At 48.3% G+C, this 27,181-nt stretch overlaps 1 protein-coding gene across 1 annotated transcript in view; it reads right to left on the bottom strand.

Annotated features, from left to right (window-relative positions):
- The window catches only part of NTN3 (netrin 3), a 205,185-nt gene that overhangs the window by 1,967 nt on the left and 176,037 nt on the right, over window positions 1-27,181 (bottom strand). The window contains exon 6 of the mRNA XM_060260674.1: window positions 6,432-6,506. Coding sequence (XP_060116657.1) covers window positions 6,432-6,506 — 75 coding nt within the window. The remainder of the gene's footprint in view (window positions 1-6,431; window positions 6,507-27,181) is intronic.

Below are 27,181 nucleotides of genomic sequence, written 5' to 3'. Positions count from 1 at the left end.
ATAAAGATTGATTGATTGAAAAAAGGAAACAGAAGAAGACAAGAAGACGAAAAATTGGCCGCTGTGTGAGGCAGCCAAGTTTGGTGTAATGGTTAAGTGTGTGGATTTTTATCTGGGAGAACCGGGTTTGAGTCCTCACTACTTCACCTGCAACTGCTGGAATGGCCCTGGGTCAGCCATAGTTCTTGCAGAGCTGTCCTTGAAATGGCAGCTTGTGTGAGAGCTCTCTCAGCCCTACCTACCTCACAGGGTGTTTATGGGGGGGGGGGGGGGAAGGTGAAGGAGATTGTGACCGCTCTGAGATTCAGAGTATAGGTCTGGATATATATCCAATATCATCTTTTTCTAGATGGACTATCAGTCAATTTCTGTACTGCCTCAGCAAAACAAGGCAGTTCAGGTACAACAAGCACCTTCCAGTTTTATCACAGTCATTTTACCTGAACAAGCTATTAAGTGGGGGAAACAAAATGGCATCAGATCAAGGATCACACATTCCAAATAATGAATCTTTCCTTGGCATATACCCCGGATACGTTTTTATTAGAATTTGGACTGGATAGTATAGCAAATAAATCATAGGCTGAATTAATCTCAACAGCGTGGTCTATAAGTGAGAACCACAGCAGTTCCAAACTAGAAAAATGAGTTACCTCTAAATATCCAATTGTGGTATATTCAAATATGGTCATATTTTGTAATGTCTGGAATATCAGTGAACTTGGCAATCCCATTTTCAGAAAGAAAGTGTCACAATTTTGTTAGTGCCAGAAAAAGATATTCTACCTTCTGGACCCTGGTATAGGGATACACTTATATTTTAAATGGCAAAAATTATGTCTATCGGCGCTTGAAGATTTTGTGATCTTACAATTTTGTGTATATATTGCATTAGGTTTGTAGTATCTATTGTATTGTTTTTGTTTATCTGATTTTTTTGAGCTATTTCATGTTCTTTTGAGTTTCTTCTTTTTATAACATGTTCTGTTAAGAAACCTGGGGCAAACAAAGCACTGCTTGTCAGGGAGGCCTAGCGAAGACTGAGGACCGTTTGCCTTGGGGCCAGGCTGACTTCAAGCAGGTCTGGATCGACGTTTTTTTTGAGGGGGGGGCAAAATTAAAAAATGGCGCTCCCTTGTGGGCCTATTCTACCTTATGGGCCCATAGAAGAGAATAAACTCTATACTCAATTTGGTGCCCCCCCTCCGGTGGCGCCTGGGGCAAGCACCCCCTCTGCCCCCCCCCCCAGATTTGACCCCGCTTAAAACCAGGGAGAGAGGAGGCTCCACTTCTCTCGCCCAGTGCAAGCCTTTTGGAGCACCTCAGAGGCTGTCCTGTGGATGGAGGCAGGGTAGACCCATCCCACCAACTGCAACTGCTACATGAACAGAGAATCACAGAATCCCAGAGTTGGAAGGGACCATGGAGGCCATCTAGTCCAACCCCTTGCTCAGTGCATGATCAACCTAGAGCATCCCTGACAAGTGACACAGGAAACATGGCATGGAAGGGGAAGGGTTAATCTTCCAGCCAGTGCTGGATTACACCCTGTGGAGGCCCCTAGGCGGTAAAAATCACAGAGCCCCCCTGCAAATTATCTCAAAGTTGGAGCACCTGCCCCACTGTCTACGGCCCCCACTGCAGCCTGCAGGCACCTTCTCAAAAGCCCCTTAGACAAAGCTGTGGGGGAGAGGCAGAGAGAGGCAAACTTGGCGACAACACCAGCAGCAGACGCACCAGGCAAACCAGGCAAGTTGGGCAAGGAGCGGCTCAGTTGCTGGCTGCGTGTGCAGGCTGGGAGGGCTGCAAGCAGGGGGGAAACTGGGGGCGGGGGGGGGGAAGCCAGCCTGGGGCCCCTAAAGGTGTGGGGACCCATAGGCCAGTGCCTACTTGGCCTAATTGTTAATCTGTCCCTGCTTCCATCCCTCTCCAGTTTGGTGTAGTGGTTAAGTGTGCGGACTCTTATCTGGGAGAACCGAGTTTGATTCCCCACTTCTCCACTTGCAGCTGCTGGAATGGCCTTGGGTCAGCCATAGTTCTCACAGGAGTTGTCCTTGAAAGGGCAACTGCTGTGAGATCTCTCTCAGCCCCACCCACCTCCCAGGGTGTCTGTTGTGGGGGGAGAAGATATAGGAGATTGTAAGCCGCTCCGAGTCTCTGATTCAGAGAGAAGGGTGGGGTATAAATCTGTAGTCGTCTTCTCATCTTACTACATCAGACTGGCAAATTTCACTGCTTTGCTCTGGCCATCCTTTGACTACCTTTGCCTGGCTGTAAGCTCTACCCAGGCATATTAAAAACCCAACGCCAGGCTAATGAGCTAGTACTCCAGAGAAAACCGCATGGCTTCCGATCACGCTTATCCGCACGAAAGCACACATGATTGTTCCTCTGAAGGAGAGGGTTATTCCACACACCCCCTCGGCTGCCGCCGCTTCGTCTCACAGCCCATCTGACTACGATTTCTATTCCCTTCTCACCTTGCCAAAAACATCTTTTCTGCCGGAGCCAAGGAGGTTCCCGTGCGAGATCAATCACGGCCCTCTCGGCGGCACTCCCCCCTCGCCCTCCAAAGAGTGAATGTGCTGGTGTCAGCGTGATTAACAACCTGCCGTCGGGATCCTCCCCGTCTTTCCAGCCCCAGCCCAAACTTCGCACACATTGCAGCCCTCCTTGGCCCATGCACACACACACCTTGCAAAACAAGAGGATGGAGAAAATGCTCTTTTTAACATATCTGGCAGACAGGCGGTGGCTGTGGGCGGGGGCAAGTATGGGAGAGGGCACGGAATGTTTGGAAAAAAGGTTTGTTTTTGTGAATCTGAAGCCGGGGGAAACAAGCCAGATTGGCTGCTTCGGGAGCCAGGGTTGTAACAAGTGCAGGGGACGTGGGGGAATATGTCCCCTGTCCAGGCCTCAGATTCAGCAGGAGCTCACGGGAGTGCAGCTCCTGGACCTTTCTGAGGGTTCTCCCTCCTCCTCTCTTGTCCATTGAATAGTAGGTGCAGCTGCATAACAATCCCTGGATTAGGTGAGCGGGCAGCCAGCCAGCCAGCCATCAGGGGCTTTGCCACGCCCCCAGCAGCCCTCATTAACCCCTGGTGAAGCCCACGCCATCCTTTCTTCACTTCTTATGTGATTTTGGGTAGTGGGTGGCTTGCTGGCCTTTTGACTGTGGGGGGGGGGCAGCCCAGGAGAGCCCCAGGTGAGCGAGGCCTGCTTGGGCTGGCTGGATCTCTAGCCAGCCCAATCAGGCCTCGCTTGCCCAGGGCTCTCCTTTCTTGCATCAGGGTGCTTTTGGCAGGGGGGGTGGCATATGCTAATGAGTTATGCTAATGAGCTCCACCACCTGTTTTTCTACAAACGACTCCTGCCCCTATCTAACCAGAGACTCTTCCAGACAGCCCCCCCCCCCCCAGGTTATCATCGTCTCCCTGCATTGATCTGCTTTTGCTCAGGCTGAGGGAACTGGTGGCAGGGCAAGGCAGCCTATCCCAGACCTTATCGATTATGCTTTTGGCTGACGTGGAAATTAACTCTCTGCTCTGGATTATATTTTGGCTTTCTTTTTCCACATTAGGTAAGAAGATACAATGTGCGTGCCAACCATATGTAACCTTTCTGTTCTCGGCCCTTATGAAACAGGATTGCATGCGTCTGGACGGTGATGACACAAATGTCTACCAGGAAAACTTTTTCCGAAGCACAATATGAAGCTGTTCATTACTTTTGCCCCTCGTATTTCTCACTTACATTCCTGAAGTCCACTGTCAAAAAGCAGAGTCAGACAACAGGCAGCCCTGTCTCCTTACATTTTCCTTTTCTACTGGTGTTGGGTCGTGTGTGCTGTCTCTGACTATTGCCCCTTAGCTGAGCTAACTGCATATGGGTTGCAAAGGGGCTCAGGCGATTGAATGTTGTTATAAGATATTATAGCATTGGAAAAAGTGCAGAAAAAGGCAACTAGAATGATTAAAAGGTTGGAACACTTTCCCTAAGAAGGAAGGTTAAAATGCTTGGGGCTCTTTAGCTTGGAGAAACGTCGACTGAGGGGTGACATGATAGAGGTTTACAAGATTGTGCATGGGATAGAGAAGGTAGAGGGCCCTACCTTCCATTGCCCTCATCCTCCATTGTTTCCAATGGTGGGGAAAAGCAGGGTGGGAGGAGGACTGATGTCAAACCAGAGAGTCTCTGCATTAGAAAATGAGGGGTGGGGATTTTTCCAAGCCCTGCAGAACCAGTACGTGTACAGAGTACCCAGCAGAACCAATACAGAGTACCCAGCAGAACCAGTACATGTACAGAGTACCCAGCAGAACCAGTGCCACTGTGGCAATGCCAGTTTGACAGATCCAAGCAAGGGTGGGGGTTGCAAGCCCAACACAGCTGGGCACATGTACAGAATGTCCAGCAGAACCAGGGCATGTGCAGAGTGCCCAAAGAAAGTTCCCCCATTGTTTTCAATGGAGGGAAAAAACAAAGCCTTTAAGGGAAGGCACTGGGTTTTGCTGAACACTGAAAGCTCTGAAGGAGATCGTTTCTAGCCTAGTCTTTCCTTGACAAGCTAGTTTTCTGGGTGCAGAGATACTTTAAAAATTCACCGTACACGTTCCTTGCTTTCCTTCCCAGTGTTGCTTATTCACCTCATTCAAAATAGTAGGTTTGCTATATCAGTGTGGATATACGGTTTGGAAGTTAATGTGGTTTATCCTAATTTAGTTGGCTTGCCTTTCATCCGTGCACAAAAAAAAAAAATCAGTGTTTGCAACCACAAAAAGATCCTTCTGTTGTCTCCTTCACAGGGGGATCTAACTCGATAGTTTGCCAATAATTCTGTATTATCATATTTTTCAATCCAATCACTCTCAGATGGTGTGTGTGTGTTTGTGTGTGGCGGGGTCTTGATTCTTCCCTTCTGTGTCACGAAATGGCAAGGAGCCCGTAGTACATTCCAAATTAGATTAGATTTGGAGCCCCTGACTCCTCTCTGCAAACAGACACCAGTAAGCATCAGCAGAGAAAACCACCCCCCAAGAGTCAGGTGAATATCAAATCACATCTAGAATGTTGCTACTGTACTAAAAACTTTTGATGCAGCCAGAACTGCAGAGTCTCTGGACGAGTGGAAAACCCCACTCAGGATCGTCAGTAGCTTTGGCTACCTATTATTAGGGCTTTTTTTGTAGCAGGAACTCCTTTGCATATTCGGCCACACCCCTCTTATGTAGTCAATCCTCCAAGAGCTTACAGGGCTCTTCTTACAGGCCTCCTGTAAACTCCAGGAGGATTGGTTACATCAGGGGTGTGTGGCCTAATTTGCAAAGGAGTTCCTGCTACAAAAAAGCCCTGAGTAGTAGTAGTATCATCATCATCATCATTATCATCTTGATTTAACTAATCACCCCATCCCGGTTAGAGCTGGCCTCTGGGCAGAATACATCAGTAGTATAAAACAGTACATAAATTAAAACTAATAGAACAATTTAAGTCAAAGACATTTAGCAAACCCCGATGGCACCCCACTAATTTTGTTCTTATTCTAGACTACCGGCCACTGTGTTGGGATGTGGGGGGGAGACCCAGAGGAACGGAGAATGAAGGCGTTAGCCAGGCAGCTGTTACTGTTCTCAACAGAAAGCCTGGCAGAACATCTCCGCCTTACCGGCCCTGTGGAATTGTGTAAGGTCCTGCAGGGCCCTGCTGTCTTCCGGCAAAGAGTCCCACCAGGACTGGAAAGGTGCCAGCCCTTGTCAAGGACATCGGACCTCTTTAGGGCCAGGGATCCCCAGGGAGGAGTTATTGCTGGTAGAGCATAATGCTCTTCCAGGGACATAACATGATCCCCATAGGATCCCCATCTTCAAGTCCTTGAAGGGCTGTCATCTAGAGGATGGGGTGGAATTGTTTTCTGTGGCCCCGGAAGGCAGGACCAGAACCAGTGGGTTGAAATTTAATCAAGAGTTTCTGGCTCAACATGAGAAAGAACTTCCTGACCATTTAGGAAGAACTTCCTGACCATTAGAGCGATTCTTCAGTGGAACAGGCTTCCTCGGGAGGTGGTGGGCTCTCCTTCCTTAGAGGTTTTTAAACAGAGGCTAGATGGCCATTTGACAGCAATAAGATCCTGTGAATTTAGGGGGAGGTGTTTGTGAGCTTCCTGCATTGTGCAGGGGGTTGGACTAGATGACCCTGGAGGCCCCTTCCAACTCTCTGATTCTAAGATCAGGCTAGCCTGGGCCACCCAGGGCAACTCTATGATTCTATAGTGGAGGCTTAGCCAGCAGCTTATTGAAGACCCAAGGTGGGGGCGAACAATGTCTGGCCAGTTGGACTCTCCCTTGCCCACTGTTGGCGAAGGCCTCCAGGAGGAAATCCACCAGGGACCGCTGGTCCCGGCTCCTCTCTGAGAAATGAAAGTTGTTGCTTACCGTAATCTTTCTTGCAGTATTTCTTCATGTTAATCTTGTAGTTGCCCTTGGCTGGCTTGCAGTACGAGTCACAGTCTGCGGGGAAAGGAAATGAAAGTCACAGTCTGCAGGAGAGGAAATGAGAACGCAGGAACTCCTCCGCTAACCGAGAGGCAGCAAAGCCTTCGTCACACCCAGGGGGCTCAGGTGGAGGGGAATTCACATATGCAGGGCCTAGCCAGACCGCTGGCCCACATATGGGGGAATGCAGAGGAGAAAGAATTATAGGGTTGCCAGCCTCCAGGTGGGGCCTGGAGAGCTCCTGCTTTTACAACTGATCTCCAGCTAGAAGAGATCAGCTCCCCTGGAGAAAATGGCTGCTTGGAGGGGTGGAATCTATGGAATTGTACCCTGCTGAGGCCCCTCCCCTCCCCAAGAAAAAGAAGACTGCAGCTTTATACCCCACCCTTCTCTCTGAATCAGAGACTCAGAGCGGCTCACAATCTCTTATATCTTCTCCCCCCACAACAGACACCCTGTGAGGTGGGTGGGGCTGAGAGGGCTCTCACAGCAGCTGCCCTTTCAAGGACAACCTCTGCCAGAGCTATTGCTGACCAAAGGCCATTCCAGCAGGTGCAAGTGGGGAATCAAACCTGGTTCTCCCAGATAAGAGTCCACACACTTAACCACTACACCAAACTGGCTCTCACAGTGGTTCTTCAGACCCCACCCTCTCCCGGATCCACCCCCAAAGTCTTCAGGCATTTTCCAACACAGACCTGGCAACTCTAGAAAGGAAGTCTGCTCTTTGCCAATTAGGCGGCTCTCCCCTTTGAATTTCCTCCACTCTTTTTTCTTCTTATTACTCAGTTACACAATAAATACACACAATCATACGAGAAGGGGGGGAAACCCCAAAAAGGGCAAATACAAAACAAAATAAGTAAGACAATGGACAATTATTGCCTTCCACACTCCTTTAATTTTTTACTTTTCTTTTTTAACCATACATTTTGCCAGGATAATGTCTAGCTTGTTCCTGAAACATGACAGGCCAAATCCCTAACAATGAGGGCCAGGCACAGGTATTACAAAACAAGGAAATGATATGCCAAGGAAACATCAGCTTTTTTCTCACAGTGAACGACGGCATGCTTTTAAGCAGGGCGCATCATTTCATCTGAGCATATGCTTTTGGGAATATTTTGACAAGGGTGTCAGACTCAGAGATGGCATGGATGAGCCAAAAGAGCAAACAGGATAGTTTTCGAGAGACGGGTACATTTTCAAAATTGGTTTCAGAACCACAAAAGCTAGAAGCTTGGTTTAAAAGCTGAAACTGTTAAAAAAAATGTAGACCAGAGTTTGTGGTGCAAATCCCATATACAGCTGTGTGCACCATTTTCCCATGACCCAATATGTCAGTTTAACAAACCCTTTCTATTGAACAGAAAGGCTACCAAAAATATTTCCCCAAACTAGTTTATTTCAGTTCCTTAGACGTAACAATGTCCTTCTAGAGAGCTACAGTGGTTCTCCAAATGGGTTCTCCAAATCCTCTTTTGTCTGCTCAAATCTGACAGCTGAGAAATCTGACCCTACTGACTAACTAAAGATGTTTCCAAAATGTAATCCTGCATTGAAGAAGTACTTATCCGAACTTCCTAAATATTCAGTAAGAAGACCCTTAACTTTACTTAGGGGTTTGAATAAATAACATCTGGAACCACATGTTCCAAGAACAAAGTCATATTGGAAGTGGTAACCCGTTTACATATGCATAGGTGAGGGGTTAGCACCTAATTCACCTGCAATGGGCTACTGGTTTGTTCACTTCCATCCATTAGACCAGGGGTCCCCAACCCCTGAGCCATGGACCAGGCTGTGAGTTGTATAATTATTAAATTATATATTACAATGCAATAATAATAAGACGTTGGATTTATATCCTGCCCTCCAGTCTGAATTTCAGAGTCTTAGAGTGGCTCACACTCTCCTTTACCTTCCTCCCCCACAACAGACACCCTGTGAGGTGGGTGGGGCTGAGAGGGCTCTTACAGCAGCTGCCCTTTCAAGGACAACTCCTATGAGAGCTATGGCTGACCCAAGGCCATTCCAGCAGGTGCCAGTGGAGGAGTGGGGAATCAAACCTGGTTTTCCCATATATGAGTCTGCACACTTCACCACCACAGCAAACTAGAAATAAAGTGGACAATTGTATCATCCCGAACCCCACCCCCCCTCCGGCTCCACAAAACTGGTCTTCCACAAAACCGGTCCCTGGTGCCAAAAAGGTTGGGGACCGCTGCATTAGATGAAGAAGCACGCAGTCATCCACGCACCTCTAGCTCTGCCCTCTGGGGAAGTGGGTGTATCAGAAGGGAGGAAGGGAGACTCCACCCTTCACTCAGAGCGGCTTACAATCTCCTTCCCTTCCTCTCCCCACCACAGCCACCCTGTGAGGCAGGTGGGGCTGAGAGAGCTCTGAGAGAACTGGGACTGGACCAAGGCTGCATGTGGACAAGTGAGGAATCAAACCCAGTTTTCCCAGATTAAAGTCCATGCTCTTAGCCAATACACCAAACTGGCTCACAAGGAAGAAGGGAGGGAGGGAGGAAAGGGCTGCTGCTGCCTGTAGTGAGCACAACACTGCCTGTCACTGGCAGGGCCAGCAGAGCCCCCTTCCTTGGCCACTCCTCCCCAAGGCCCCATGCTCCACAAACATTTGTTTACCAATAAAGGGTCGGGTTGCCAAGTCCAATTCAAGAAACATCTGGGGTCTTTGGAGGTGGAGCCAAGAGGCTTGGGGTGCAGCCAGGAGACATTGGGGGGTGGAGCCAGGAGCAAGGGTGTGACAAGCACAGTTGAACCCCAAAGGGAGTTCTGGCCATCACATTTAAAAGGACCACCCACCTTTTAAATACCTTCCCTCCATTGGAAATAATGCAGACTAGGGGCACCTTCTTTGGGGGCTCATAGAATTGGACCCCCTGATCCAATCTTTTTGAAACTTGGAGGGGGCTTTGAAGAGAGGCACCAGATGCTATGCTGCAAATTTGGTGCCTCTGCCTCAAAAAACAGCCCCAGATACCCGCAGAGCAATTTACCATTATACCCTATGGGAATTGGTCTCCATAGGGAATAATGGAGTGCCCAGTAGCCATTCCCCCCCCCACTTTCTGATGACCCTGAAGCGGGGGGAGGGCCTCCTAACCAGGGGATCCCCTGCCCCCACCTGGGGATTTAAACGTAAACAGAGAACGGGACCATGAAGGTAAAGAAAACTGTAGAATAAAACTCTCACTCCGTGCAGAAAAAATATACTGTTGTATTCAATGTGTAGTCAATGTATTCCAGAATATATTTTCTTGTCCATTTCTCTATGGTAACGGCAAGAAAACCATCTAATGCACAATGCTCCTACTGTCCAAACCAATCGTAATTAATTAGAGCCCAACGAATCATAAAAAAGAACCTGTCCATTTCGTTTCGGGCGAGACCCTTCTTCGGGAAGGGGGGGGGGCTGTCTTTTATATTTAAGGGTTCAGTAGTGTTGTAGTGTTGTATTTCATGTCTTGGCTTTCCAAATAAATATTTTATATAGAATCTCTTCTTGGAACGCCACTGCCAGTCTCTATCCTGCAGCATCTAATGGCATCCCCCTCCCCTTTTTCTCTTCCTCGCCATCTTCCTGTGAACCTCTGAGTTGGCCTTTACCTAAAGGCTCCCTTTGGCCAGGTTTCTCCCTCCCCCTCCCTCTTCTCTGCCCTGCTTGGCAGTTGCCGAGCGGCCATTACTTCTGAGACGGGGCATGTAGTCAATGGAAGTCCTCTTTTGTTGATGGCTTGCCATGGGAAATCAGAAAAAGAGAGCATCAAAGGAGGGTGTGTGTGCGGGAGCGGGGGGGGGGGGGGAGTGTACAGCCTCTTCAGCCATGCCAACTTGTAAGAGGAGAAAAGGGAGGAGAAGGAGAAAGAAAGGCAGGCCCAGCTGGGCTCCGGCTGCTCCCGCCCTGCCCGGCCCACTTCCCCTTTTCATTCCCGCTTTTATGCTTCCTGCTCCAAATTTGTCACTGATAAAAACAGCTCAGCATGGAGCTAATTCTGCCCCAGAGGGGAGGGAGCGGAGCCGCAGAAGGCAGGCTGCCCCTTTCCACCTTGGCTGGGCTCGCGACGGCAGAGTCTTTGTTTGCGTGGCTTTGTGTTCTCGCGGGGTGAAAGGGCCGAGACGAAACCCCGAGGGCTTTATGAGGCTTGAACCCATGTAGGAGTCCGCTGCAGCTCTCCTCTCTCTCGCATCCTTTTTCAATCAACGCCCGCCCAGATCTTCCCCTGAGCAAACTTTCTTTCTTACAGGAATGCTCAAGACCAGGGGTTTCAAAATCATTTGTTATGAGGGCTGGATCTGATATAAATGAGACCTTGATGGGCCAGGCCATGTGTGTACCTATTTAAGATTAGGTAGCAGAGATATAAACTTTATAAAGGACACAGACAAACACAATTTTTAAAAAAACAAACACTTAAAACATGCTTAAAATGTTAGCACTTGTTGGTATTAAAGGTACTTTCTTTGTATTTCTCCCAGGGGATCCAGGGAACTGGACAAAGGAAGCTCTGGCTCTTTCCTTCCTTTCTCAGGGGACAGGGAGGGAGAGGAGGCTCAGCCAATAGAAGGAAGAGAGGCTTGGCTCAGTAGCTCTTGCAATTGAGACAGCCTGGTAAAGCAAACTATTCTTCCCCCCTAAATCCCTGAGGGAGGAGCCTCAGCCCATGGAGACAATAGAGGCTTTGCTCTGTAGCTGCTGTGTGATTGAGCAAGCCTGGCAAAGCAACCTGTGATGAAAAGGAAGCAAGAGAGAGGGAGAAGGAAGCAGATGACAGCCAGTTGCTCGGGAGCCTGATAGGAGCCTGATTCGGCCCCGGGTTGCATGTTTGACACCCCTGCTCAAGACATTTTGAAGAGGTATTCACACCTTGGCGGGGGTGGGGGGAGGGATCTGAGCGAAAAAGAGCAGAAGCACTGAAGCAAGGGGGCAGTACTTTTGAGGAGACCCATCTGGAGCTTAAGCATCATGTGAGCTTTCAAGAGCCATAGAATTCTCTATTAGACAAAGTTCAAGTACAAGTTTATTTAGGCCTATTAGCCCAATGGCCACATAAATCTTTGAAAACACAATAAAACAGAAGTTTGCCATGTCTACAATACAGTTTTTGTAGAGTCTGCTCAAGAGTAGTATCAGTAAAAGTTGAATACTTCAGCATCCATTTTCTGCTATGGCGTATTTTGTACAATAGAAGAAAATGTGAAATGGTGAGCCATGTTCTTTCAGAGAGTAGTCACAATAATGCTGGCCTGAAAGTATTCTGAGAATCTGCCCTTCATCTGGGCGGTTGGAAACATGTTACAGAGTGGGATCATATACGACCTCCTCAGTGTTGGGACAATCAGCATGTTAAGATAAAGAAGGAGGTCCAATCTTTTTGAAACTTGGGGGGGGGGGGGACATTGAGAGGCACCAGATGCTATGCTGAAAATTTGAAGCCTCTACCTCAAAAAATAGCCCCCCCCCCAAGAGCCCCAGATACCCACAGATCAATTCTCCAATATTTATTTATTTATTTTTATTTTATTCCATTTGTATCCCGCCCTCCTCACCAAGGTGGCTCAGGGTGGCTATAAGCTATGGGAACTGGTCTCCAGGGTATAATGGAGTACCCAGCAGATATTTCCCTCCCCCCCCCTTTCTGATGACCCTGAAGTGGGGGGAGGGCCTCCAAACTGGGAGATCCCCTGCCCCCCAACGGGATTGGCAATCCTATCATTTGCTCACCATTGCGAATGGGGAGGAGTGTCTGGTTAATTTGCCCTCCTGCTTTTGTTAGAAAGAGCAGAGGTGCTGGGGGGGGGGTTCTGCCCCTTTTCTCTGCCTCCTTGTGCACTTTTGAAGGTGAGTTACCCTGATGTCCACCTGACTGCAAGTTGGGATTGTGCCCTTCATCAAGTGTAGGGTTGCCAAGTCCAATTCAAGAAATATCTGGGGACTTTGGGGGTGGAGCCAAGAGCAAGGTTGTGACAAGCATAACTGAACTCCAAAGGGAGTTAAATCATATTTAAAGGGATCACATACCTTTTAAATGCTTTTCTTCCACTGGAAATAATGAAGGATAGGGGCACCTTCTTATGGGCTCATAGAATTGGACCCCCTAGTCCAATCCTTTGGAAACTTGGAGGGTGCTTTGAGGAGAGGCATTGGACGTTATGCTGAAAACTTGGTGCCTCTGTCTAAAAAAAACAGCCACCCCCCAAGCCCCAGATACCCGCAGATCAATTTTCCATCATACACTATGGGAATTGGTCTCCATAGGGAATAATGGAGCGCCCAGCAGACATTTCCCTCCCCTCCCCCTGCACTTTCTGATGACCCTGAAGTGGGGGGAAGGCCTCCAAACCGGGGGATCCCCTGCCCCCACCTGGGGATTGTGCAACCAACAAAAAGCAATGTGAATAGTGGAGCAGGGCAAAAGGTTACAAAAACCTCCGCGAAAACCAACCTTCAAAGGTATACACTAAACAGTTTATTTCGATAAATACTCAAGGAATATCTCAAACAATAAATACTATAAGAGAAGTACCTAAGGAACGCCCAAACCGACACCCAAAGTCACTTAGAAACAAATTAATGTCCAAAATTTCTGTAAGTTGGGTGCAGGTAGCAGTTCCAATGGTGAAGTTGTCCACGGAGAGCAATGCTCCAGACAATTTCTTCTGTACAGCAAGGCACAAGGAATGCTATGCGACACGGTAGTACTTTATCTCACGTTTCGCATTTGCTTCTACGAGTTTACAGGAAGTTTTATACAATTCAAATGCTGATGCTTGCAATCGCTTCTATCCAGTATGGTCAATTTCCCATACCGGATACCTGGGGATTGGCAACCGTAATCAACTGTACTGTGTAATGTGGCCTACTTCTAGGCTGAGCAGCTGGTGGAGGGGAGGTTCCCCGAACTTCCTGGTGGTGGAGAGAGCCGGTTTATTTTCATGGTGGAGGACGTTACATGTTATGGGCAGGAGCATCTATGAAAGAAAGTAAGCCCTGCCTGCCCACGGGCATTCCTCTAGCAAGAACTAACCACCGGATGGGTTCGCGGCGCTGCAAGTGAAACCAAACGCTTACGGGTTGAAATGAAATCAAAAGCGTTTCCAGCTAAACATTGGGAAGAACTTCCTGACAGAGCGGGTTCCTCAGAGCAACAGGTGAGCTCTCCTTCTTTGGAGGTTTTGAAACAGAGGCTAGACGGTCGTCTGACAGCAGTGCTGATTCTGGGAACCTGGGCAGATCACGAGGGGGGCAGGAAGGGCAGTGCTTAGTTCCCGTGGCCCTTTCTTATTCGCCCTGGGAAATGCTGATTGTCACTTTGAGGTCAGGTAGCAATTTTTCTCTGGATCAGTTTGGCCAGAGATCCTGGAGGATTTTTGGAGCAGGGGTCACTGGAGGTGTGGGGGGGTGATACTTGTGAATTTCCTGCGTTGCGCCGGGAGTTGGACTAGATGACCCTGGAGATCCCTTCCAACTGTATGGTTCTGTGGTTAACATGTAAGGAGCAGGGCTTTTTTTGTAGCAGGGACTCCTCTGCATATTAGGCTACCACCCTCCCCCCGCCATGTAGCCAATCCCCCAAGAGCTTCCAGGGCTCTTCCTACAGGGCCTCCAGTAAGCTCCAGGAGGACTGGCTACATCAGGGGGTGTGGCCTTATATGCAAAGGAGCTCCTGCTACAAAAAAAGCCCTGATAACGAGTCAGGTCTTATGGATACGTTCAGAGCTTTTTTGAGCAGGATGCACAGGAACGCAGTTCTGGCTGGCTTGGTGTCAGAGGGCGTGGCCTAATACGCAAATGAGTTCCTGCTGGGCCTTTTCTACAAAAAGCCCCATGTGTAACAATGGTGATGTCGGGATGTGGCCTAATACGCAAATGAGTTCCTGCTGGGCTTTTCTACCAAAAAAGCCCTGGATATGTTGATAAATAAGCTGACCCGTTTGCAACCTTGCTGCCTCCATACAGCAGCGCGAGCCATAGGGCAGACGACAGACTGTGTGCGTGTTGTAAATAAAGGCTGGTGGAGAGCAAAAGAAAGAGGCATCTGCGCTGCAAAGAAGAGGTTATGTTTTGTTGAGTCTCCATCTGCTATGGCTAAATTTTTTTTTCCCTGAGAACAGCTGACTATATTTGGAGTTACTGAGCTGGTTGCTTAGTCTACATTTGCTGGGAGAGAAAGTTATTCCACACCAAAGGCACCGAGTGAGAGAGAAACCATTTTTCACTGCTTTGTTTTAGATTAGGGGTGTCAAACTCATTTGTTATGAGGGCCAGATCTGACATAAATGAGACCTTGTTGGGCCAGGCCATTTCGGGTTCAGCCGAGCCATGTTGGGCCAGTCCACAAGTGTACCTACTTAAGATTAGGTAGCAGAGATAAATTTTATAAAGAACACAGACAAACACAAATATATATATATATATATATATATATATATATATATATATATATTTAAAAAACTTAAAACATGCTTAAAATGCTAGCACTCATTGGTCTTAAAGATGCTGTCTTTGTTTTTCTCCCATGGAAACCAGGGAATTGGATAAAGGAAACCCTGGCTCTTTTCTTCCTTCCCTAGGGGACCAGGAGGGGGAGGAGCCTCAGCCAGTAGAAGGAAGAGAGGCTTGGCTCAGTAGTGCTGCTGTGCGATTGAGAGAGGCTGGCAAAGCAGGCTTTCCCTCCCTTCCTCCCCAAGGGAGGAGCCACAGCCAATGGAGAAAATAGAGGTTTTGCTCTGTAGCTCCTGTGTGATCGAGCAAGCCTGGCAAAGCAAGCTGTGATGCAAAAGGAAGCAAGAGAGAGGGAGAAGGAAGCAGATGACAGCCAGTTGCTCAGGGACTTGATAGGAGCCCTCCAGGGGCCTGATTCGGCCCCCAAACTGCATGTTTGGCACCCCTGTTTTGGATGTTTCCAGGGTAGTAAACACAATGGTGCCCACAAACAATGTTCAGTGAACAGGGTCCCTGATACCTTCAGGCAGGGTCCCCAAGTCCTTCAGGACTCCACATTTCCTTACCTGCCAGACTGGCTGCATCCAACATCAGAGTTTACTCCAGCATTAGGCACCAACTAGATGCACAGAAATCCCCAGGAAGACGTGGAGCTAGAAAGTGCAGTCAAGCCATGGCCAACTTAGAGCAACTCCACAGGATTTTCAAGGCAAGAGACATTCAAAGGTGGGAGAACTGGGTTCGATTCCCCACTCCTCCACATGCACCTGCTGGGTGACTTGGGGTCAGCCACAGTTCTCACAGAGCTCTTCTCTCAAGAGCAGTTCTCTCAGAGCTCTCTCAGCCCCAACTACCTCACAGGGTGTCTGTGTGGGGAGAGGAAGGGAAAGTAAATTGTATATTGCTTTGAGGGTGTTCTCACACAGTGATTGTAACACAGTAAAAATCCAGGTGCAAAGTGCATTGTTTAGTGTATGTGAATACACCCTGAGTGAAGGGCGGGGTAGAAATCCATTCTTCTCCTTCTCCTTCTCTTTCTCTTCCTCCTCCTCCTCCTCCTGCCTCTGCATAGTGACCCTGGACTTCCTTCGAGGTCTTCTACCAAATACCATCCAAATACTAACCAACCCTGCTTAGTTTCGCAGATCCTGCAGGGTTACCTATAAAGTTTTTATCTCAACCTAATCTGTTTTAGAGTCGGGATACTAAATGATGGAGAGAAGAAACATGCAGGAGCTCCTTAAAAGGCAGGATAAACAAAACAAAACAAAAAAACACACCAAGTAACACTTCAGGGACTACCCAGCTTCTGCATAACCCTGCCCCAGTATTAAGATCTTCATTAGAGACACTGCCTTGTTCCCCTCCCCCAGCCACCAAGGAAAGGGTCGTAGTCCCCTGTGGAAGCACCAGTCGTTTCCAACTCTGGGGTGACGTCGCATCACAACTTTTTATGGGGTGGTTTGCCATTGCCTTTCCCAGTCATCTACTCTTCCCCCCCCCCCCCCCAGCAACCTGGGTATTAATTTTACCGACCTCGGAAGGATGGAAGGCTGAGTCAACCTTGAGCCAGCTACCTGATCCAGCTTCCGCCGGGATCGAACTCAGGTCATGACTAGAGAGCTTGGACTGCAGTACTGCAGCTTTACCACTGTGCACCACGGGGCTGCTTGTGAGCGACATAGCAATCCATAAATAAATAATAAAATTAACTCATTAGTCAAGGATTGCTTAAGCCTACTCGTGTGTTGTAAGCATTCACCAAAACATCACTAGAAACTCTACTTCATTTTAGTTCTTTTGCAATCTGTAACAAAGCCCACTGCCTGTGCAGGTGAAATCCCTTCCTAAGGTACAGAACAGTGTAGCAAGTACTATGATCCATAATGCTTGCTCATAGACACCTTATGTTGGAGACGTCTCTGCTGATAAAGGGCTAAACGCAAGGCTCTCACGACTTAATCACCGTTCTTAAATCTGAGCGACTACAGAGCGCACATCTGAGGTCTTAAAAGAAAGAACTCTTGGAGGCAGTTCAACGTTCTGAATTGTGGTAGAATAACAAAGAAGAAAATCTACTGTTATGAAGTATGTCAGTACAACAAATCTTGTATAGTCTAACGGAACACAATTATGAAGCTTTCTGCTCTCCGGCTTCCTGGATTTTACTGTCATCATGGGAACAAGTGATGAAAAAAGCAACAGAGGCTTCAAGGTGATTTATAAAACAGGTTGCCTCCTTCTCTGGCAACAACAATGTTCCAGGGAACAAGGGAGCCCATGTAGGCTTGCCAGTCCCCAGGTCCGGGCGGGAGATCCCCTGGTATTGCAGTCTCTTCCCTGCCACCAGTCAGCTGGCTGGCAGGGGAAGCCCTGCCCCAACAGCCATGATGAACCTTTAAATCTCTGCAGGTTTAGAGGAAGCTTGCAAACTGTGTTTTGGAATGTGTGTGTGCCTTTAAATCTCAGTAGGAAGAAAGCTGCATGGGGGCGGGGTAAGCAGGCTGAGCCACATGGCTCTTCCCAGTGAGTGTGTGAAACTGTGAGAAAGGATTAGAGGAGAGCGCCTCTCTGTTTGTTCTACATTCGTTTCAGAAGTTGTTTGCATTGTAAAATGGATAGTAAAGAGTTAACTAGGACCTGATTATGGGATGGAGGAAAACTCCATCCCCCTAGACTGCTTTTGTTCCTTATTTTCGTTTTCCTGTGTTAGTCTGAAGAAGTTGGTTGAAACACAGCAGATTGTTATATTCAGCAACTCTCGGGAGTATATTTCCCCAGTGAGATCACAAAAGTGTGGGCTTGCAAACTGTTTTAGCTAGTTTTTTGTTGTATTTGTGTGTGTGTGTGTGTCCCTTTATAAAGCTATCATTATAAATGTTACCAAAGCCTGGCAAGGGACTTGTGGAGGTATGACAAATTTCACTTTTGTTGAGTGAAGTGCAGCTGCTGGGGAGCCCTTTGAAGGTTAAAAAAAAAGGATGAGGAAATGAAAACTGTATACAGGCGAACTGCACTGCTGTATTTTATTTTTTTTAAGGAACAGGAAGTCTCCTGGCTCCACTGCCAAAGCCCCCAGGTATTTCCTGAGCTGGACCTGGCAACCCTAAACCCAGGAAATGTAGTTTTTCTAAGGCATCTGAGTCCTTGGTATAAATAGCAAGCATCTTGGAAACTACCTTTCCCAGGGTTCTTTGTGCCTGGGACAATTTCCAGGCTCCCTGGCACCTGGGACAATGCCATTGTACTTAGAACTCTTGTACTGACTGTATTCGTTGCAATAGGGCAGGCGTCCTCAATCCCCGGTCTGTGGACCAGTACCGGTCTGTGGCCTGTTAGCATCCAGGGCATGAGTTGTATAATTATTTCATTACAATGTAATAATAATAAGAAGAAGAAGAAGAAGAAGGAAGAAGAAGAAGAAGACAGCATTGGGTTTATATGCTCCCCTCCCCTCCGAATCTCATAATCTACTTTACTTCCCTCCCCCAAGACAGACACCCTGTGAGGCAGGTGGGGCTGAGAGAGCTCCGCCCAGAAGCTGCCCTTTCAAAGACAAATCTGTGAGAGCTATGGCTGACCCAAAGTGGAGAATCAAACCCAGTTCTCCCAGGTAAGAGTCTGCACACTTAACCACCACACCAAACTAATAGAAATAAAGTGCATAACTGTATCATCCCCAAACCATCCCCACCTCCCGGTCCGTGGAAAAATTGTCTTCCACAAAACTGGTCCCTGGTGCCAAAAAGGTTGGGGACCGCTGCAATAAGGCATGCATAGGATAGCTTTCTAGTGGATTGTGCACTACATTTCCTCCAAAGTTGACAGTGACAAGCACCAGGCTTCAGAACTTGGGCAGGGCGGCAGATGGGCTTGCAGAAAGACAGACGAGGCCTGGCAGCTGATTTTGGAAACCAAAACCAAAGCCCAAATTAATTGCCAGCAATCCAGATCAAGGAGACTCTGCCAGAACTTTGTGTGACCATAAATCTTTGTCCTTGTTTTGCATAATTATAATTTTTTTTAAAGCATCACAAGATGTAAACTAATCTGCTCAGTAAGAAAAACATGTTTTGGGAGATTTGGGCAATCTCTGGGTGGAGGATTTGAGTGGAGAAAAATAAAAAAAAGTTCTTTAAAAGGACTGGAAATTATTACGAAGATTATTTATAAAAGCTATAAAAATCCCCCCCCCCCGTGAGAGTCAGCCTGCACCACCCCCTCCTCTCCCCCAATCCAAAGCTCTGCGCGGCCTCCCCGTTCACACCCTCCTGATGGAAACGCCGGAGCCCTCCCAGCAGACAGCAGGAACGTGGCAATGATGTATCATGAGGGTCCTGATACAGACCACATGGTGACTGAGGTAAGGGTTGCCGAATGCAGGGAGATCAGGCTGGAAGAGCGCTCCTCACATGCTGTAGGGGAACCAGGTCCCGGGGCCAACTGCCTGCACGACTCCGCTTCACACCCCTAACAGTCCAACAGTCTCACCAGCAAAAGAATCATATCTCGTTTGACCTTGCCCTTCTTCCAAAGAGATCAGGATGGCTTACCAAAGAGCCAGTTTGGTGTAGTGGCTAAGTGTGCGGACTCTTATCTGGGAGAACTGGGCTTGATTCCCCACTCCTCCACTTGCAGCTGCTGGAATGGCCTTGGGTCAGCCATAGCTCTGGCAGGGGTTGTCCTTGAAAGGGCAGCTGCTGTGAGAGCCCTCTCAGCCCCACCGATCCCACAGGGTGTCTGTTGTGGGGGAAGAAGATATAGGAGATTGTAAGCCGCTCTGAGTCTCTGATTCGGAGAGAAAGGCGGGGTATAAATCTGCAATTCTTCTTCTTCTTACGTGGTTCTTCTTTCTCTCCGCTCCCCATTTTACCTTCGCACCAACCCTAGGAGATAGCCTCAGTTGGACTGGCTCCTGGTAAGTCTCATAGTAGAGCCTTGCCCAGGGCTTTCTTTATAGCAGGAACTCATTTGCATGTTGATGATGATGATGATACTGGATTTATATCCCGCCCTCCACTCCGAATCTCAGGAGTGGGGAATCAAATCCGGTTCTCTCAGATAAGAGTCTGCGCACTTAACCACTACACCAAACTGGCTCCTGGAGCTTACAGTAGGCCCTGTAAACTCTTGAAGGATTGGCTACATAAGAGGGGTGTGGCCTAATATGCAGAGGAGTTCATGCTACAAAAAATGCTCTGGTCTTGCCAACCCAAGCCGCAGACTGGGAACCCTTCTTCACACTGGGGGTCTCTGAGCCCAGCAGAACACTGTAGGGTTCCCAGGTTCTCTCATCGCTCTTGCAGAGGGATTTGGGAAGCATTCTGGGGGTGGATGGGAAAGTGTCACCCGGAAGTGATGTCACTGTTTTTTGGTTGAAACTATGGCAAATTCGCCCTGACACCATAGAGTTTTGCACAAAAATCAGAACACCCCTCCCTGCAAGATCGCTAATGCAATGACGTCACTTCCGGGTATCATCATATTGTTGTGGATGTCACACAGCAATGTCCCTGTTTAGAGGCAGGGTTCTCCCTGCCATCCAGCTGGTCTGCAGCGGGGAGAAGCCCCTAAAACCAGCAGATCCCCTGCTTGGACCTGGGGACTGGTCACCCTAACACTGCGTAAAGCAGCAAGAGAAGCAGGCAAAGTTCTCTTGGACGCTCGTCACTTGTCAGTGCCAGGACAGAAGCAGTGCTCGTTGAAGGCTCCTCACCCCAGATGACTGAATTTCTCTGACCTGGATGGCCCAGGCTAGCCCAGTCTCATCAGCTCTCAGAAGCTAAGCAGGGTCAGCCCTGGTTACTACTAGGACGGGAGACCACCAAGGGATATCGGGCTCGTGACGTGGAGGCAGCCAATGGCTCACCACCTCTGAACTTCTCACCTTGAAAACCCTGCGGGGTCACTGTAAGTCAGGAAGGAAGACTGATTGATTTGTGGAGGACAGGTGGGGCTGCCAGCTCTATGTTGGAAAAAACCTGGAGACTTTGGGGAGGGGCAGGGCCTTGGCAGGGTCCAATGCAACAGAGTCTACACTTCCAAGCAGCAGTTTTCTCCAGGGGAGCTGATCTCAGCTGGAGATCAGATGTAAAAGTGGGATACATCCAGGCCCCACCTGGAGGCTGGCAACCCTACAACACCTCTGAGGTATTGATGGTGGCAGCTGGGAAGAAATAAGGGTGCCAGATCTTATAATCTCCTTTCCCAGGCTGTCCAAGGGGAAGGAGTAAAATCTCATAGTAACTTGGCCAGAATTGATGAGGAGGTTTTTGCTGGGCTTCCGGAGCTTTGCTGTTTGCTCAGCCTCATGGTGATCAAGTGTAGCCTTTCTGCATTAGGTCAAAGTGACATCCCCTGTCCTAACACTGTAACAGCAGGCTCCGCCCCTGCTTATTAGGCCCCACCCCCTGCATCTTGGAACCTTGGGAGATAAGACAGAGGGTTTTCTCTGTAGCCATGAAATTAAAAGACATTTGCTCTTTGGGAGGACAGCTATGGCAAACCTAGGCAGTATAATTAAAAACAGAGACATCACCCTGCCAACAAAAGTCTGTATAGTCAAAGCGATGGTATTCCCAGTAGTAATGTATGGTTGTGAGAGTTGGACCATAAGGAAGGCCGAGTGCAGAAGAATAGATGCTTTCGAGCTGTGGTGCTGGAGAAGACTCTTGAGAGTCCCTTGGACTGCAAGAAGAGCCAATCAGTCAGTCCTAAGGGAAATCAGCCCAGACTGTTCGCTGGAAGGTCAGATGCTGAAGCTCAGATACTTTGGCCACCAGATGAGAAGGGAGCACTCCCTGGAGAAGACCCTGATGCTGGGAAAGACAGAAGGCAAAAGAAGAAGGGGACGGCAAAAGAGGAGATGGCTGGACAGTGTTACTGATGTAACAAACACGAATTTGAACAGACTTTGGAGGATGGTGGAAGACAAGAGGGCCTGGCATGACTTGGTCCATGGGGTCGCAAAGAGTCAGATTCGACTGTGAGACTGAACGACAAAAAAGGGTTTGCCCTCTGGAAGTGGCTAATCATTTAATTTCCTGCCGTATTTTCAGATGGCTGATCAACAGGATTCCTCGTTAGGAAGGCTTTTATGACTGGTTTTACTGGTGGAAGTTTAATTACTCTTTCTATAGTCATTTTATCTTGTCTCTTATTCCAATAATCTTGTTTATTATTGTGTATTGCATTAGAAGTTGCTCCGGGTGCCTCTGGCTGGGAACTGCGGTTCAAATACAAGCAGTAAATACAATTAAAATTAAAGGTACAGGAGCACAGTTCCTTGCATTCAGCTGCTCTGAATCAATCGGCTGGGGAACAGTGGATCTTCTAGCGGTCGCCAGAATAATAATAATAATAAAACAATGCTGCTGCTGTTCTAATTAGAGAGTAAAGACCTGTGCTGCCCATTTATTCCCTAGCCGTTAACGTAACATATTCCAGGTGTATTTAGCCAGGTTATTGCCACATCCAGATCAAGGAAAGAAAGTGCTTAATTTCAGGCATGACTTAACCAGCATGTGGCTGCAGAATCACATTCCACTGCAATGGTACCAAGTCACCTGCAAAATGATTGCCTCTCGCACAGGGGTGGAATTCTAGTAGGAGCTCCTTTGCATATTAGGCCACACGCCCCTGATGCAGCCAATCCTCCAGGAGCTTACAAAAAAGAGCCTTGTAACCTCTTGGAGGATTGGCTACATCAGGGGTGTGTGGCCTAATATGCAAAGCAACTCCCGATAGAATTCTACCCCTGCTCTCGTGTTCCTACATGAGGCAAATCTACACCGAGCCGATGTGCTGATTGTTTCAAAGGCAGCCAGTTCATGGCCAAAAGTTCCTCTCGATGCAGCCTGGCTTTCAGCTCACCCATGCAGGCTCTCGCACTGACCTGCGGGGACCAGGCTAGCCCAGTCTTATCCGATCTCGGAAGGTAACCATGGTTGACCCAGTTTAGTATTTGGATGGGAGACCACCAAGGAAGTCTAGGATTGTGGTGGAGGGGCTGGCAGCTGCAGGCCACTTCTGAATGGGTCTTGCCTTGAAAACCTTACACGGCTGTGACTGAAGGGAACTTTCCACCACTGTGCAGCCTCTCCAAGCAATACTTAAAGGGTCACTATAGATCAGGGGTGGCCAAACTTGCTTAATGTAAGAGCCACACCCCAGATGTCTGAGAGCCTCAAGACAGGAAAGAAGAGAGGGAGGGAGGGAAGCAAATGGGGGGAGAGGTTGAAAGGAAGCAACTTTAACTTCAAATGCATTCTCCAAGCTGCCAGCTGGCTTGGCTTGGAGAAGTGATTTAAAGAGAGAAATGCCTTCTCCAAGCCAGCTGACGGGGGCGGGGCTTCAAGAGCCACACAATATGGGTGAAAGTGCCACAGTTTGGCCACCTCTGCTATAGGCATACGGGCATCAGAAGAGCCCTGCTGGATCAGACGCATTGTCCATCTCATCCAGCATCCTGTCTCACACAGTGGCCTCAACCGGTTCTTCTGAATGGCCATCCACAGGGCATAGAGACCGAAGCCTTCCCCTGATAGAGGTCAGGTTCCCTTCAGTCACCATGGCAAGTAGCCACTGATAGATCTCTCCATCATGAATTTGTCTCAACCCCTTTGGAAAATGTTTATTGCCCTGGCCACCATTACATTCTCTGGCAACAAATTCCACATTTTAATCACTCTTGGTATAAAGTAGTATTTCCCTTTGTCTGTCCTGAACCTACTGCCCGTCAGCTTCTTTGGAGGCCCTCAAGTTCTTGTATTTGGAGAGAAGGAGGAAAATTTCTCTTTGTCAGCTTTCTCTAGCCCAGATATAGTTTTATAATGTCTCCCCTGAGAGGACCTAGGTTTTAAGTTCCCATGGACTGTGTCTTCCGGCAGCCCTGATCTTTGGGGATCCCTGAGGTATGGGCAGGAGTGCAAGAACCGTTACTGGAAGCAGTGGAGGAAAACTGGCAAAAGAGGAGAAAGACTGAATGAAAGCGGGAGGGAAACTGAGGCAAAAGAAAGCGGATAAACCTCAGAGTCCTTTTCACAACTCATTTAATAAAGAATATCCTTATAAAAGGCAGGAAATGGTTTGTGGAATTAGTAACTGAAGGAACAGCAGAACGGCTTTTTAATTTTTTTAAAGGGCTCAATTTTGTGCACAGTCCCCTTTTCCAGGCTATAAAATTAATTTCTCTCCACATTTCTGTAAAATGCAGAATGAGCAAAGAACAACCCATATTCATCTGATGTGGCCAGAGGTTGAGGGTATTAATGGTTTTCCATGAAAGAAGCAGAGGAAATATGGAAAGGCAGTTTAGCCTGGTGTGTTCTCAACAAGACTCCGGCGTGCTAGCGTCTCTCTGCCCACGGGAATCTGGAAGGGCTCCCTTGTGCAATGTGTCTGACGGATGCTTGGGCTTTGGCTAGCAGCTCTGGAATGCTGCAGCTTGGAAGGCTTCGTGCTGGCCTTCGAGCCCTGCCTATAGGCACACGGATTGGGCGGGGGGTGATGGTGGTGGTGGCTTTTTTCTGAATTGCAGCAGGACAAAAGCACAGTTTCCCAGCACAGCAAACCTAAGACTGGATGTTCAGGGAAAATGCCACTGAGTTCAAGGTGGACTTTTTGTTGTTCAGTCGCAGAGTCGAGTCTGACACGGAAGATAAAGGAGATTGTGAGCCACTCTGAGATTCTGAAAATTGAAGAGGAGGGCAGGATATAAATCCACTCTCCTCCTCCTCTGTCGTTGTCGTCTTCTTCTGCTCCTCCTCCTCCCTCTATTTGCCAAGGTGTGATGGGGCCAGATGCCATGATTTTAGCTTTTCTGATGTTGAGTTTCAAGCCTACTTTTGTGCTCTCCTCTTTCACCTGCGACAAGAGGTTCTTTAGGTCCTCTTCACTTTCTGCCATTAGAGTGGTGTCGTCTGCGTATCTGAGGTTGTTGATGTTTTTCCTGGCAATCTTAATTCTGGCTTGTGTTTCATCCAGGCCAGTATTCCGTATTATGTAGTCTCTAGTAAGAACTGCATGTTTAGAACTGCACCTTAGATATGGTGAAGAAGACGACTGCAGATTTATACCACGCCATTTTCTCTGAATCAGAGACTCAGAGCCGCTTACAATCTCCTATATCTTCTCCCCCCACAACAGACACCCTGTGAGGTGGGTGGGGCTGAGAGGGCTCCCACAGCAGCTGCCCTTTCAAGCACAACTCCTGCAATAGATATGGCTAACCCAAGGCCATTCCAGCAGCTGTCAGTGGAGGAGTGGGGAATCAAACCCGGTACTCCCAAATATGAGTCCACACACTTAACTACTAAACCAAACTGAGTCTACACCACTAAAAAAGTAAAGGTAGTTCCCTGTGCAAGCACCAGTCGTTTCCGACTCTGGGGTAACATTGCTTTCACAATGTTTTCACAACAGACTTTTTACGGGGTGGTTTGCCATTGCCTTCCCCGGTCATCTACACTCCCCCCCCTCCAGCAAGCTGAGTACTCATTTTACCAACCTTGGAAGGATGGAAGGCTGAGTCAACCTTGAGTTGACTACCTGAACCAGCTTCCGCTGGGATCGAACTTAGGTCGTGAGCAGAGGGCTCCGACTGCAGTACTGCAGCTTTACCACTCTGCGCCACGGGGCTGCCTGTCTACACCACTACACTACACCAAACTGAAGGAGGAGTTGATTGGATTTATACCCCACTCTTCACCACCTGAAAGACTCTCAAAACGGCTTACAATTTCCTTCCCTCACAACAGACACCTTGTGAGGTTGGGGGGCTGAGAGAGTTCTCCCAGAACTGCTTGTGAGCAGAACAGATCTGAGAAAACTGGGACTGACCCAAGGTCACTCCAGCAGATGCACATGGAGGAGTGGGGAATCAAACCCGGTTCTCCCAGATAAGAGTCCATGCACTTAATCATTACACCAAACTGGCTCTCTGAAACTTAGGGCCTTTGGATACTGGCTTTAAAACCGACCTTCACCTTTGACTAGAGAACAGGCATAGAGCTTCAGTCCAGTGACCAGGCTGTGCTTCTCTCAGTTGTAGATCCTTCCCCTTTCTCCATACAAACCAGTAGGAAAAACAAGAAGGGTCAGCAGTAATGTTCCCTCTAAGTTATGGACTCTTGTGAGCAAAAATTCTACTTTGTGAGCTATTAGCATTAAAGTTGTGAGCTACTGACATTAAAGTTGTGAGCTACTGCATAAATTAGGGCCATTTTTCCTGAGCTGAGACAAAAATGTGTGAGCTGGAGGCTAAAAAATTGTGAGCTAGCTCACACTAACTCAGCTTAGAGGGAACATTTCTCAGCAGCTGTGTACAGTAATGAACAGAAGACGATGCTTGCCTCCCACCTCAGCCATTTCTGGGATTCTGAAACTTAAGGCAGTTAAAGGCAGTCCCTTCTTTGCTCCGTCCCCCTCCTCCCATCTCCCCCACCTCTATGCTTCAGGTACCATATTTGGGGAAAGAAGCATTTTGTCAGAACTGAGAATCCAACACAGGCTTTGGAAGACGTCCCAAGGAAGATGCTCGATTCCTGCCAAAAACAGCTCGCCCATCTTCCCTTTAAAGTCCGCTCGGCTTTTCGACACCCGCATCACATTCTTCGGCCAGGTTCAGACAAAACAATTGTCACAAACCCACTCATAGGTGGTGGAAAACATGAGCTCAGATGTCTTTGCAGGTTGCCTCCCAGCATAATGCACAGACTGGTGAATGCCAGAAATCGTTTGTTGAGCTGTCAATCTGTCACAGAGCCCACAAATGATGTGAAGGGTTTGTTCTGTCTGGCAGTTTCTCTTTGGCCACCTTTGCGCCTGCCTCCAGGACAATCAGAAGAGCACTCAAGGGGGCCCACGCTGTGCCCAATACAGCAAGACCAGGGGTGGAATTCTAGCAGGAGCTCCTTTGCATATGAGGCCACACACCCCTGAAGTAGCCAATCCTCCCAGAGCTTACAAAAAAAGAGCCCTGTAAACTCTTGGAGGACTGGCTCCATCAGGGGAGTGTGGCCTAATATGCAAAGGAGCTCCTGCTAGAATTCCACCCCTGAGTAAGACCAAGAAAACCATGCTCTCATTCTATCCGTGGCAAACACCTTAACCTCAGTGAAGCAGAAATGGCTTTTTGCACCAGTGCAGTGGGCTGCAGGCCACTGAAATGAACTGGAGGAGTGGAAGAACAGAGGAGGGAAGCTGGAGGGGAGGAAAT

The sequence above is a fragment of the Heteronotia binoei genome, chromosome 20 (assembly GCF_032191835.1).
Source record: "Heteronotia binoei isolate CCM8104 ecotype False Entrance Well chromosome 20, APGP_CSIRO_Hbin_v1, whole genome shotgun sequence".
NCBI lineage: Eukaryota > Metazoa > Chordata > Lepidosauria > Squamata > Gekkonidae > Heteronotia > Heteronotia binoei.
Note: the sequence above shows the minus strand (reverse complement) of the source record. Positions and strands in the feature narration are given on the sequence as shown.